Source organism: Leptopilina heterotoma, unplaced genomic scaffold, assembly GCF_015476425.1.
Source record: "Leptopilina heterotoma isolate Lh14 unplaced genomic scaffold, ASM1547642v1 Lhet_18, whole genome shotgun sequence".
In the NCBI taxonomy this organism is placed as follows: Eukaryota; Metazoa; Arthropoda; class Insecta; order Hymenoptera; family Figitidae; genus Leptopilina; species Leptopilina heterotoma.
This window is the reverse complement of record NW_025110896.1, coordinates 1,799,802-1,814,347: the sequence shown is the minus strand read 5'-3', so window position 1 is coordinate 1,814,347 and position 14,546 is coordinate 1,799,802. Positions and strand designations below refer to the sequence as shown.

General features: G+C 29.7%; 1 protein-coding gene and 1 long non-coding RNA gene across 2 annotated transcripts in view; both read left to right on the top strand.

The window, feature by feature from the left end:
* Positions 1 to 14,546, top strand: part of LOC122499906 — a 116,069-nt gene that overhangs the window by 66,763 nt on the left and 34,760 nt on the right. The window lies entirely within an intron of this gene.
* LOC122499896 (toll-like receptor Tollo) lies at positions 134 to 7,649 on the top strand. The gene has a single exon (XM_043608473.1). It carries the CDS (start codon positions 624 to 626, stop codon positions 4,524 to 4,526), a length of 3,903 nt encoding a protein of 1,300 aa, XP_043464408.1. The 5' UTR covers positions 134 to 623; the 3' UTR covers positions 4,527 to 7,649.

The window sequence follows — 14,546 nt, the reverse complement described above, 5'->3', positions numbered from 1 at the left end:
CTCTCAGTTGCTGGTGGCGGGAGTATAATTTGTGACGGTAGGGATTTTGAAACGATGAGGGAGAGAGTCGGGAGAGAATACAAGCAACAAGGAAAAAGTAGGGAGTAGAGAGAGAGAGAGAGAGAATTGCTGCCAGTCATGCAGGGAGCATGACCGTCGGCTTGAATTCAAAACCCCAGCATCGCCGACTAGTCGAACGTTGAGTCAGTCTTTAGTCAGTTGCTCTCCGAAGCTCGTGGAGGAATGTTGTGTTCAACAACTTCTCCCTCCGATTAACAACACGCGCTTAAAAAATTACATTGGATTTTTTTTCTAAGTATCAACGATTAAAAGGATTTTTTTGGAAAAATATTTTCAGTGTTATTTCGTGTTTTATTTATTAAGTCAAAAAAAAAGGATATCAGTGATTGTGTCGTGTTTCAAAGAATATTCCCATATAGTGTTATTAACAAATTTTAGTGATTTGATTGGTGAGAGATTAGAATTAATATTCTAATTCAAAAAAGTGGAGAGTAGAAAAGAACGACAGTGACAATGTACGCGTGACAAGATTTTTTTTCTTTTTCGCTCGGCGATTTTTAAAAAAATTTCTTTTGGTTCAATGATCAAAAGATCACGTAAAAATGGATCTTGGACGAATAGTGTTGCTGGTGGTGATGTGTGTGGGAATTGTTGCTGGCCGCAGTATAAGCAGTTTGGAGGCGCCAAGAGGTTGCACTTGGCAGAAAGAGGGAAAAGAGCGAACACTCGTTTGTCGTTTGAGGACAATCGCTAATGCACCAGCTCTAGTTGGAAATCTTTCCTCGGCACAATCGGATTCCATTACGTCATTACAATTAGAATGCAATGAGGCATTGTTCTTTGAGAGTCAAATGAGTGATGAACCGCGAGGCTTTTTGGCTCCACTTTCACGTTTAGAGAAACTTCGTATGGAACATTGTAAAATACGCTATCTACCTGGAGGCGCATTTGCATCGAGTCACAAATTACGAATTCTCGAGATAAGAACGCATAATAGTGAATGGTCAGCGACAACACTTGATATTAATCGTGATGCATTACAGGGACTATTGGATCTCGAGAGGTTAGATCTTGCTGAAAATAATATATGGACATTACCACCCGAGTTGTTTTGTCCCACGCGAAACCTCGTCAGTTTAAATCTCACGAGCAACAAGTTACAGGATATACCATCGCTCGGCTTCTCCGATTGGGAATCATCGTGTCCGTTACGTTTGAAAACATTGGATTTAAGTCGAAATGACATCAGTGCCTTGCCTGACAATTCACTAAATAGTCTTCGCAATTTAACTGTATTGAAATTACAGAATAATAAAATTGCATCAGTTGGTGATAATGCATTAAGTGGAATGATAAATCTCAAATCATTGAATATGTCGAGTAATAATTTAGTTGCCCTACCGCCGGATTTATTCTCATGGACAAAGGACTTGAGGGAAATTGTGTTGAGCAATAATTCCCTCACTGTATTAGCACCGGGTCTATTGGAGAATTTGGAGCAACTACAGTCACTTGATTTGAGTAATAATAAATTGACAAGTCATTGGGTTAATCGTGACACTTTCTCCCGTCTTACGCATCTAGTCTTTCTTGATTTGTCCTACAATTCATTGACAAAGATTGACGTTCACGTTTTTAAGGGTTTGCGTAATCTTCAAGTACTGAAACTCGAGCATAATGTGATTGAAACACTAGCCAGTAAGTGTTTTTCATCGCTTGTTAATTTACGCTCATTGACATTGTCACACAATAAAATATTCACATTCGACGCATCGCATTCTGTGGGTCTCTCGAGTTTAGAACAATTATTCCTTGATGACAATCGAATAAGGGGAATTGAGGGACATGCTTTTAAAAATTTAAGCAAACTACAAGACTTGTCGTTGAGCGGAAATGCACTGTCGGATGTGCCGGAAGCAGTGAGAGAATTACAGTCGTTGAAGACCCTTGATCTCGGCAACAACCGCGTGTCTAGGATCGATAACGAGTCCTTTGTGGGATTAAATGAACTTTATGGATTACGTTTAGTGGACAATAAATTAGAGAACATTTCGCGTTCTGCATTCGCTTCATTACCATCCCTTCAGGTCTTAAATCTCGCGAGTAATATGATTCGTCACGTGGAGCCGGATGCGTTTGCCAAAAATACAGTGATGCGCGCTATTAGATTGGATAGTAACCAACTAACGGAAATTCGCGGTGTTTTCGCTGGACTCTCATCTTTAGTGTGGTTAAATATATCGGACAATAAATTACTTTGGTTTGATTACAGTGATGTGCCGTCGAGTTTGACATGGTTGGACATGCACACAAATCAGATAAATAAACTCGGCAATTATTATGCACGTCAGGATAATTTGCAAATAAAAATGTTGGACGCGAGTTTTAATTTGATTACAGAAATATCGGATATTAATGTGCCGAATAGTGTTGAGACGTTATTTTTGAATAATAATAAGATTCATAAAATTACGGCGGGTACGTTTTTGGAGAAGAGTAATTTGGATAAGGTCGTACTTTATGGTAATGAGATACAGCATTTGGAAGTTGGTGCACTTGAGTTGCAGATAATACCAGCAGATCGACAGGTGCCGTCGTTTTACATTGGAAATAATCCAATTTTGTGTGATTGTAGTATGGAGTGGTTGCCACGGATAAACGAAATGGCAAGATTACGACAGCATCCACGTGTGATGGATCTTGATTCTGTTACTTGTGAAATGGTTCACGTACGTGCATCACCACGGCGACCGTTATTGTCCCTGAAGTCAAAGGATTTTGTCTGCCGTTACGAGGCGCATTGCTTCGAATTGTGTCATTGTTGTGATTTCGATGCGTGTGATTGTGAAATGACATGTCCGGATAATTGCTCCTGTTATCACGATCACAGTTGGTCGAGTAACGTTGTCGATTGTTCGAATGCCGGTTATCGATTTGTGCCCGATAGAATACCGATGGACGCGACTGAAATTTATCTCGATGGAAATGATTTTGGTGATTTGGGTAATCACGTTTTCATTGGGAAACGTCATTTGGAGGTGTTGTATTTGAATAATAGTGGAATATCGTCGATTCATAATAAGACATTCAATGGTGTTGAGATGCTGAAAGTGTTGCATCTTGAGAGTAATGCTTTGCGTGAACTTAAGGGAAGTGAATTTAATCAGTTGGAACGTATGTCGGAGCTGTACTTGGACCATAATGCTATTGCGATGGTGGACAATGCGACTTTTAATAATATGAAGAATCTTGAATTGCTCAAGTTGGATAACAATAGAATTGTGGACTTTAGACCGTGGGATGCTTTAACTGACGCTGGACATGGAGCGGCGGTATCACTGGAGGGCAACACGTGGAGTTGCGATTGTGGCAACGCTGCACGATTGCGCAGATGGCTGGCGCTACATAAGGGCGATCCGGAGAAAATGTATTGTAAGGATGGTGCGGAGACGTTGGCGGAGGCATTGAGACGTTGTGGTGATCCATCTACAGAGGCGGTGACTCATGGGATTCAGGAGGGACCATTAGTTGGGGGGAATTTCGTACCCCTTTTGGCTGGTGCTCTAGTCATGGTGATTGCTGTTTGTCTTTTTGTTGCCCTGGCTTTTGCTTTCCGTCAGGACGTGAGACTTTGGGCACATGCAAGATATGGTCTGAGGTTGGGAAAAGTGGCGACACCACCCGAGGAGGAGAGGGACAGGCTCTATGACGGCTACTTCATCTACAGCGAGAGGGATGAGGATTTCGTGTCACGTTATCTGGCGGCTGAATTGGAACAATCGGGACTTGCTCTCTGTTTGCATTGGCGGGATTTACCGCCGTCGAGAACGCAGGAGACACTTCCGTCAGCGGCGGCAGCTGCTCGGCGAATTATCATCGCATTTTCGCCAGTATTTTTGACAAAGGAGTGGCAGAATATCGAATTCCGCACGGCTCTTCACACCGCATTGGAGAACATCCGACCGGCTTCGAGGCGGAGGAGGATCATCATTCTCCTGGCAACGGAAGCTCCACTGCGTGATCCGGAATTGCAACTACTCCTGCAGACTTGCACAGTGATTGTTTGGGGTGAGAAGAGGTTTTGGGAGAAGTTGCGATACGCAATGCCGGATTCAGCTGACAAGAGGCGGGAGAGCAAAAATGGAACGTCTGAAAGGAATCGCATCCCGGCTCGTTACACGGCCGCTCCTCTCGCTGCGGACGCGTGGACAAAACCGGTCAACAACCTTCTGGTACCGATTCATGCCCCAACACCAACACCCACCCAGTCGACGTACATGAGTTCTGCGTCTAGTAGAACCGAGGACGAGGACAGCGGTGCTGAACATCAGCATCACATCAACAGTGATTATGGCGCATTGCACGGTAGCAATGTTCAACGTCCACCCAGCCTCTCATCCCGAGGCAGTCATCTCTACAGCACCATTCCTGAACTTCCGGTACTCACGTCGCCCTCATTTGGTAATTCTTCAGTCCCAATGAATCCTCGTACTTATTTCGTCTAATTCCCCCTTTTTCTAAATTCTAATTTTTTCCAAATCTCAAAAAATTGAAAACAAACACTTGAAATTAATTCTAAATTAATTTCACAGTAGTTATAAACTTTCAATTAAATTGTAAATCTTAAATTATATAAATTATTAAAAGAAAAAATCGAGAATGTAAAATGGAATGTTAGCAAGAGTTTTTTTAAAACAATTTTTGTTTGCTTGATACAACCAAAGAAGGAGTTAAAGGTTTTTTTGTTCGTAAACTAAAAAAATATTCTCTTGGGTAAAATTTATTTTGTTATTTTCACAATTCTCGAGACAATAATGCGTTGGCCGTGTGTTTTCTTTCATTCTTTTTTTTTGGGGCGAAATTTTGGTTGTTTCACTCAAACGTAAATGCACACTTGACTGAATGAATTAATGTTCGCTCACAGAGGCTTTAGCAGTTTGTACAATGCATTATTGTTTCAACGCTACCGAGCGCGCGCACGCGGAGGACCGGAGAACAAAATGAGAATGTAATTTCCTCATTAATTTTCTTTCTCGAAAGTGGAATTGCTTTTCAACAAGATCTCTTTCTCTCTAGCCCTTCCACGAAACTTTGGATATATATACACATATAACTGAAAAGCTTTGAGTAAATTTTAGACTACGTGATATTGAAATCTTTTGTTTATAATTCGCTTTCTAAAAAAGGGGAAAAGATATCTTATTGAAAAGGAATTTTACCACAACTTTTGTCTTGGAAAATTGAAATCCGAAAAAAGGTTCTTCTTGAAAATAGGAAAATATTTTGCAAAAGGTTTAAAAAAAAAATTCCCCTAATGGTAAAAGAATTGCTTTTACCATTAGGGGAAAAGTTCAATTTGCAAAATAATTTTTGATTTACGAAAAAGGATTCATTCGCTAGAGATACGATTTTCGTATATGAGTATTTAATTATTGAACTGAAAACGATCTTCTAGCAAACAATCTTTTGATTAATGAAATTAATTCAGCATAGATTTAAAGATTTTTCGCCTTTCTCGTTTTTTCTGTTTCCTCTGCGGGGTAATAAACCACATTCGGTAAATATTGTGAGTCAAAAATTAATTCATTTGACTAAATCCAAAAAAAAGATAAATATATACAATTTTATTTTGCCGGTTTATTCAAAGAATTAATTTTCGACACCTATAAATTCTTTTTTCCCGAAAAAAAACATTTGAAATTCTACCTGGTTCGCATAAATTTCTAACCAATTTATAATGACATCATGTTACGGGAAATGATTACCAAATTTATAGTCTATAGATCGTAATGTGAGTGCTTTATTGTCTTAAATTTCTATTTTTAACGAGAAACTTTTTCTGTCAGGATGGTTGTAACTGTGATAAAAGAAAGAAAAAGGACGAGACTATTCAAGATTAGAATAAAAAAAAAAAAATGTTCGACGAAAAAAAAACAAGTCCATGTGTGAGTATGTATGAGTACGAGAATGAATGATAGAATTGCTTCACAAAATTATGTAGTCAAATATCGTGCCATTTTTTTTTTCTTCTTTTTTTTTGTCTTTTCTACGAAATCAATTCCCATTTTTGTCGGAGAGAAATTTCGACAATTTTTTTTTATTTTTCGAAGACATATATATGGGGAAAATTTTATGTGCAAATTTTTTTGAGAAATGCAATAAAGAGTCGATGTTAGTGTCTGACGATTGTATGAAAGAAAAACTTGGCTCAGTACTTGAATATAACTTTCTTTTTTTATTAATTTTTTTTTTTTATTCATTCTGATCAAGTATTTTTCAACCCGACTTTTGATCAGAATGAATTTAATTTTGGAAATTTTGATTAAAGCTCTTAAAATTTACTTATGAATTGTTTTTCGAAATTAAACAGTTAAAATTATGGAATTATTAAGAAACATCAGGTAATTGAGTCAGGTTTTTTTTTTAGCGAGAAAATAACAATAGGAAAAACTGTATTTAAAAGTTCTTATTTATTCGACGTAAAAATTTCAACAAAAAGAGTCATTATTTATTGAGTGCTTTTCTCGCTTGGATTTATTTGGAGTTTATTGACGTGAGCGCCGAGAAAAATAGTCATTACGATAGCATTTTCTTTTTTTTCCTTTCTCACACGCACATTAAATACCAAACTCACTTATTTGACAAAGAATTTTCTTCTCCTCGATAAGAATTTTATTTTTCTCTTGATTTCAAGTTGATTTTCAAACTCTCCCAACATGATCGTAAATTTTTCTCGGCGTACATTAGTAAAGAAAAGATCTGGGTTATAACCTTTACGGGTGAATGATCAAGTTTTGTAGTTATATAGTTTGATAACAAAATGAGCGAGGCATTAACAGTCGACAGTCATAGAAACTGTATAATATTGTGAGCGTGATTTCAAAGGTTGATAATGTGTCATTCGGCTGGTTCGAAATGCAACATTATTCCTAACGGGATTTAATAAACGTGGTTTATGGATTCCACAGTGCACACTTGACTATGTATATTATATAGTCTTTCTAAAAAATTTTGTGCACTACAGACGACAATTTTTTTTTCTAAATCCATTCAATGGAACGAACTCAGCTTATTGTAAATATAAAAATCCATATAATTTTATTGTGAATACTGTGAATAATTTGAAATTATTAATTTCGAATTGATCATCAATGACTGAAAAAAATAAGTGTCGGTGTAATATTTTTAACGAGACTAATATAATAATGTATCTGTAAATAAATAATTTTTAGTAGTGGCGTAAAATCGAGATTTGTGCGCGAGAGCAAAAAAAACACGTTGAGTCGTGAATAATCTCGTTCCTAAGACTTTTTTTTCCTCGACTGTCACATTGACAGCCGCTCGACGCTTATTAGAATATAAGAAATTCGTTGTAAATAATGTACATCTACTTTTTGTAAATAAAAAAATTGTAATGATAGAAAGGAAAAAAAATTACAATAATAGAAATATGCGTGAAAAGAAAACTAGCGCTTATAATATAAACTCGATGTAAATAATTTCTGGCTGTCTATTGTATTTTGGCTCTTTAGTCAGTTTTTTTTGTTGTAAAAAAAAGATAGCGAAAATAATCGCTATTTGGAAAGAAGTATAGGAGAAATAAAAAAAAAGGTTTTTTCATAAGAAAATTTGCACGTGTATGAATTTCATTATAACCCTTATACACCCAATTCTCGTTTATAAAATTATAATCACTTTGAAAGCAAGCAACGGTAATAGCTTCCCGACTTGCCCCGTGTAATTCTTTATTGAGCTATTGCGAAGCAAGACTTGCATTAGCGAACTCTTACCTCTCTTTTCATAGTTATAGGGCTAAGGAGAGAGCTATATATATTTATATATAACAGAGGTTCTCCTTCTCATCAAGTTTTACGGAAAGAAAATTACTTGGAACTTTAACGAAAAGCATAACTCTATATATACATATACTTTCTTCACTACAGTTATAAGGTCTTAAGTTCTTCTTCTCTTTTGCGCTTGTATATGTATAACCAAAGCGTTCGCGCGGCAAATTTCTTGTCGAGGCAACATTTTTGAACTCTCTCACACAATTTGCAACTCTTGTTATACGACAGGTAATAAACTTGGTGAATTCATTAACTCGGGATTCCGTACGCGAAGCTCTTTTCTATCGGTATTTTCCTCAGAGAGGAAAAAAAAGGAAATTTTTTTTTTATCAAACTTAAAGTTTTTCAAGAATTTAACTTTATTTTTTTGTATATTTAAATATTAGTGCACTTTTCTTGAAGGGGAGTTTTTTTTTGGTTCTTCATTGAAGTAACAAAATCGTTTAAAATAAACTGCGGTGAATTTTTTTTTTGACAAATTATTGCTAACGAGAGGCTCTTTAATCAATATACATACATAGAGGGTTTTTTTTCTGTTTCTAAATGAGTTGAAAGATCTATCAAACAGCCACTTACGAAGACGGAGAAGCAGAAGAAGAAGAAGAAGACGAAGGAGAAAAAGAAGAAGAGTTGATGATTTTGTTTTTACATTCATATTGGTTTTAAATTTTTATTACTTAGCAATTTTTATATACGGAGAGTTGAAAGAAAAAGGGAGAGAAGAATTATTTTTAAAAATGTAAACATATTTTCTTTTATGTTATCATTTATTTTATGATTTTACTAGCAATAATATTCGCGCGGCTAACTTCTTACTCACTTTTCTAAATAAAATTAGAAATTTTATAAATAATGAATAGCACAAATTTTTTCGTTTAAATTTTTTTTCATAAAAATAAAATATAAATTGGAATACAGTTTTAATATTATTATAACTATAATAATTATATATTCTGACAAAGGGAATTCAGGGAAAAGTCAGGAATTTTTATTAAAAGTACTAAAAAAAATTAAATTTTTAGAATTCATAAGAAAATTCTCAATTTTGGTGTCGGAATAATTCCATTATTTTCATAACTAATAAAACTCATCGCAAAATTTCAATTATTTTTAATACAATTTTAATCGAATTATTATCTTCACAGCAAAACAGAATTCTTCCAAAAATTCAATTATTTTTTTAAAAAGTCAAGAAAAATTTCAATTATTTTCAAAAATAATAAAATTCTTCACAAAAATTCAATTCTGTTCAAAAATTTTTTTAAATTCTAGTAAAAATTTCAATTATTTTTATAAAGAATAAAGTTTTTTTCTGAAATTCAATTATTTTCAAAAATTTTAATAAAATTCTTCGCCAAAATTCAATTATTTTAATAAAATTTTCATAAGAATTTAAATTATTTTCAAAAGTAATATAATTCTTCACAGAAATTCAATTATTTTTGAAAATTTTAATAAATTTCTTCGCCAAAATTCAACTATTTTCAAAAGTAATAAAATTCTTCACAGAAATTTAATTATGTTCAAAAATATTTTTAAATTCTCGTCAAAATTTCAATTATTTTAATAAAGAATAAAGTTCTTCTCTGAAATTCAATTATTTTCGAAAATTTTATTAACATTCTTCGCCAAAATTCAATTATTTTCAAATATTTAAATAAAATTTTTATAAAAATTTCAATTATTTTCAAAAGTAATAAAATTCTTCACAGAAATTCAATTATTTCTGAAAATTTTAATAAAATTCTTTTCTATTTCAATTTATTTTCAAAAATTTGAATAAAATTCTTGACAAAATTTCAATTATTTTTAAAAATAATAAAAATTTCACAGGAATTGAATTAAAATTTTTTTTAAAATCCTTTGCAATAATTCAATTATTTTTTTAAATAGAAAATTTTTTCAGGAATTAAATAAATTATTTTCAATTATTTTTAATACAATTTTAATCGAATTCCTCGAAAAATATAATTATTCTTAAAAGCTGTCTTAAAATTCTTTGAAATAAATTATTTATTTTTGTATTTAAGTAATGGAATTCAGAGTTTTCTAATAAAAATTGATTTCAAAATGAATTTTAGTTAAAATGGAAAAATAATATAATAATTAAATATTTATTTAGAAAAGAAGTTATTGATGTTTTTGAATAATTTTACAATTAAAGAAATTCGTAAATAAATGTAACTCAACATATTTTACAGTAAAATTTTTTCCTTTATTTTCTAAAAATTTATAAATTTTCAATTAAAATTTGTAATCGATAAATTGAAATTTATAAACATTTTTTTCTTTATTTTTAAAAAAACTTTGAATTTTATTAAAACAATGGTAATTAAGAAATAGAAATAATGCAAATTATTTCCTTATGATAATTGAGAATTTTCTTCAAAAATATTAAGAAACGGAATTATGTAATGCTTTTTTTCCCAAAAGAATGAGTTTGTGAACAATATTGTTGTTGAGAAATAAAAATTATGCATAAAATGGGAATATTTCCTATTTCATAACCATAATTTTTTAACAATGAAAAATTTTCTAATATTTTTGTTAAATAAAAAGAAGAAAAATTTGCATAATTTAGATAAGGCAAACAAAATTTGTCATTGAAAAAGCATACAATAAACAAAATGAGTATATTTTATATTTGTTACTCATAATTTTTTTAAATTTTCTAATTTTTAATTACAAATATTATTTTATTATAAATCATGAAAAAATACCTGCTTTTTTCGATTTGTCACACAATATTTTTCAAAGAAAAAAAGCAAAAGCATACACAAAAAATAACTTCAAAGTATGGACAAACAGAAAATATAAAAGAATACGAAGATTATTGTAGTTAATTAATAATTAATAATAAAGAGAATAAATAATATAGCATTAATAAAAATAATGACAATAATAGTAATGATAGTAATTATAATATAATATAATTATTTATTTTATTTATTATTTATTTTTTATTACATTATAATATAATTATAATAATTACAGTAGCAATAATAAAAGTAATAATAACACAAAAAGATATCAATAAAAAGAAGAAGAAGAAGAAGAACAGAATGAAGGGAAGAGAGGAATAAAGAAAGAGTTGGTAAAGATAAGAGGACAAAGAAATATTTGTAGTATGACTTGGAGCGCAGGGGATGGACAGGGTACATCATCTTAATGAATTTAATTAATTAAATTAATTATGAGGACTCTGATCAAAATTGTTTGGCGTGTAAGAAAAAGGTATTTCTTGACTACTCTTTTTTCTTTTTCTTTCTTATTTTTATTCTCTTTTTTGCTTTTTGCCATTCGAGTGGAATTTTAGTGGCTGGATCGTAACCGGCGCGGTTTGACAAACGTACTGATGGCAGTGAGGCAGCCAATTAAGCACAAGACGACAGATCCCTACAGTCGCTCAAGAACAATCATTATTAGCTCGAGAGAGAAGGAGAGCAAAACAGCATGCGAGGCAATAACTTCATTGCAATCTAAACGATCAAACTCTTTCTCTCAACGAGCAATTGATTCCCATACACTATGATTATCTCCAAAATTAGTCAATTGTGATCTAAATTAAACATTATTTTCTTCAAATATTTTTTTTCTTTTTCAATTTTTATTATTTTTATTGCTATTTTTATTATTATTGCTATTATTGCTATTATTATTAAATAGAAACAAAAATTATTTGATTCAAATAACTGATTACTTGATTAAGATAAATATTTACTTGAATCATAAGTAAGTTTTTTATCTGAGTCAATTAAAAAGTATTTGATCCAATAATTAATTAATTATGTTCAAAAATTTTTAAAAATTCTTGTCAAAATTTCAATAATTTTCATAAAGAATAAAGTTCTTCTCTAAAATTCAATTATTTTCAAAAATTTTCCTCAGTTTAATGATTTTTAATATCTATTATTTTCATAAAATATTAAAAATTCCACAGAAATTCAATTATTTTAAAATTTTTTATAAATTTCTTCGCAATATAATTCAATTATTTTTATAAATAATATAATTCTTTTTAGGAATTTAATTATTTTCATAAATAGTAAAACTCATCGCAGAATTTCAATTATTTTTAATACAATTTTAATCGAATTTCTCGAATAATGTAATTATTCCTAAGAATTTTATTAAAATTTTTCGAAACAATTCAATTATCTTCATAACAAAACAGAATTTTTCCAAAAATTCAATTATTTTTAGGTATTTTAATAATATTTTTTACAAAATTCAATTATTTCCATTAAATATAATAAAATTATTAGCAGAATTCAATTCTGTTCTAAAATTGTTTTTTAAAAGTGGTCAAGAATTCAATTTTTTTTATAAATAGCAAAATTCCTCGCTAAAATTCAATTATTTTCAAAAATTTTAGTAAAATATTTATAAAAATTTCAATTATTTTCAAAAGTAATAAAATTCTTCACAGGAATTCATTTTTGTTAAAATTTTTTTTAAAATTCTCTTCGAAACTTCAATTATTTTTATGAAGAATAAAATTCTTCTTTGAAATTCAATTATTTTCGAAAATTAAAATAAAATTCTTGTCAAAAGTTCAATTATTTTCAAAATTTTTCCTCAATTCAATGATTTTTAATATCTACTATTTTAATAAAATTTTTCAAAAGATTTCAATTGTTTAAAAAAATATTTTAATAAAATTCTTTACAAAAATTCAATTATTTTCAAAAGTAATAAAAATTCCACAGGAATTGAATTAAAAAAATTTTTTTTTTAAATTTCTTAACAGTAATTCAATTATTTTCTTAAATAGGAAATTTTTGTAGGAATTAATTAAATAATTTTTATAAATAATAAAACTTATTGCAGAATTTCAATTATTTTTAAAACAATTTTAATCAAATTTCTTGGAAAATGTAATTATTCTTAAAAATTTTATTAAAAATCGTCGAAAGAATTCAATCACTTAAAAATATGTTGGTAATATTCTTTATGAGAATTTTGAATTTTAAGAAACATTAAATTGTTTAATAAATTATTTATTTTTGTATTTAAATAATTGAATTTTAATAGAATTTTCTAATAAAAATTTATTTTTATTTCATAAAAATGAATTTCAGTTTAAATTTTAGATAATAATTGAATATTAAAAGCAATATAGCATGGATTTTTAGTAATAATTGAATTTTGAAATTAAATTTTTTGAAAAAGTGAAATTGAATTTTTTTTATATTATTCGAAGTTTTTATATTCAAATATATATTTAATTGACGAATTTACTAATAATTGAAATTTGTAAAATTGAATATTGTAAATAAATGAATTTTGAAAATTGTATAAGAACTTATTTGAAAATTAATTGATTTTAAGAAAAATTTATGTGTAAAATTCTTAAAAATAATAATTAAATTGAATTGAAATGATGAAATTAATTTTGAAGAAGTACAATATTCTTATAATATAAAATAATGATTTTATCAATTTTGCCATTTTAAATTATTATAAAACATGAAGAAATCGATCGCTCCGTGTCGAAGACTCGGAGTCATCGATATCTTCATGTTTTATATAGTTATCAAAAATTCAATTTATAGTTTTAAGTAAAATGTTTTCTTATGTGACTCGGATTGGTTATATTTTTGTCAGTATTTGGTTCGTAAAAAAAATATTTATTAATAAAAAAAAGTATTTGGTAAAAATTTTTTTATTTTTGGTCCGTAAGGTTCGTATTTTTTTAAATACTTTCACAGCTCTGTTACTAAGTTAAATATGTATTTAAATGATATAAACAATTTTTGCCTGAAATTTGTCATATAAATCAAATTTGAAATTTAAATACAAAATAATATAAAGTTAAAAAATATTATTTCACGAATTGAAATTCTGTTTAATTAAAAATCACTAAATTTTAGTAGAATTCATGTAGAAATTCTATAGAATCATTCAAGTGAAATTCTGTAGAATATTTACTATAGAATTCATATAGAATGATTCTAGTGAAATTCTATAGAACTTTTTCAGCTGGGATTATATTGAAGATAAATTATTTTCAAGTAAATTAAATAAATTACATTCAATTAAATAAAATAAATTATTTTCAATTAAATTATTAAAACATAAAATTTAGAAACTATTCTAAACAGGAAGTAGAAAATATTGTGGAATTAACTTTTCTTTACAATCCGCCAATGATAATGTTACGTAACTCAAGAAATACAAAGGATATAATAGAAACCATCAGAAACCCGCTTTTCCTTTAAGTCACAATCACAAAAAATTTATTTTTGAAGGTACGGGTCCTTATTAATACTAAAAGTTGATTGGATGATTTATCATCTGGAGAAAAATCATAAACAGGGCCATGTAATGTGTTTTTCATTAAAAAACAAAAAAAAATGACCCAATGACCTCGAAATGAAACATTACAATGAAAAAAAGACCCATACAGAATGTTTTATATAATATATAACTCTCGTTTAATCATATCGCACGCCGTTTAATAGCTTCAATTATTTTGATATTTTGATCCGAATCTTATTTCCCCCCGCATCCTCCTCCATCCTTTTTGTGTATATATATACAACTTGAATTGCCGCTCCAAGTAATCGAAATTGGATTTATTGATCAATAATTGGTATAGCGTGATTCGATTCTGCCTTCTTCATCAGGTTTCTTTGTCAGCTGATTCGCTTAAGAAAATTGATTCCCAACTTGAGA

What these genes read in the sequence shown, in the direction of transcription:
- LOC122499896 (XM_043608473.1), top strand. Translation starts at nt 624, where the DNA reads ATGGATCTTGGACGAATAGTGTTGCTGGTGGTGATGTGTGTGGGAATT.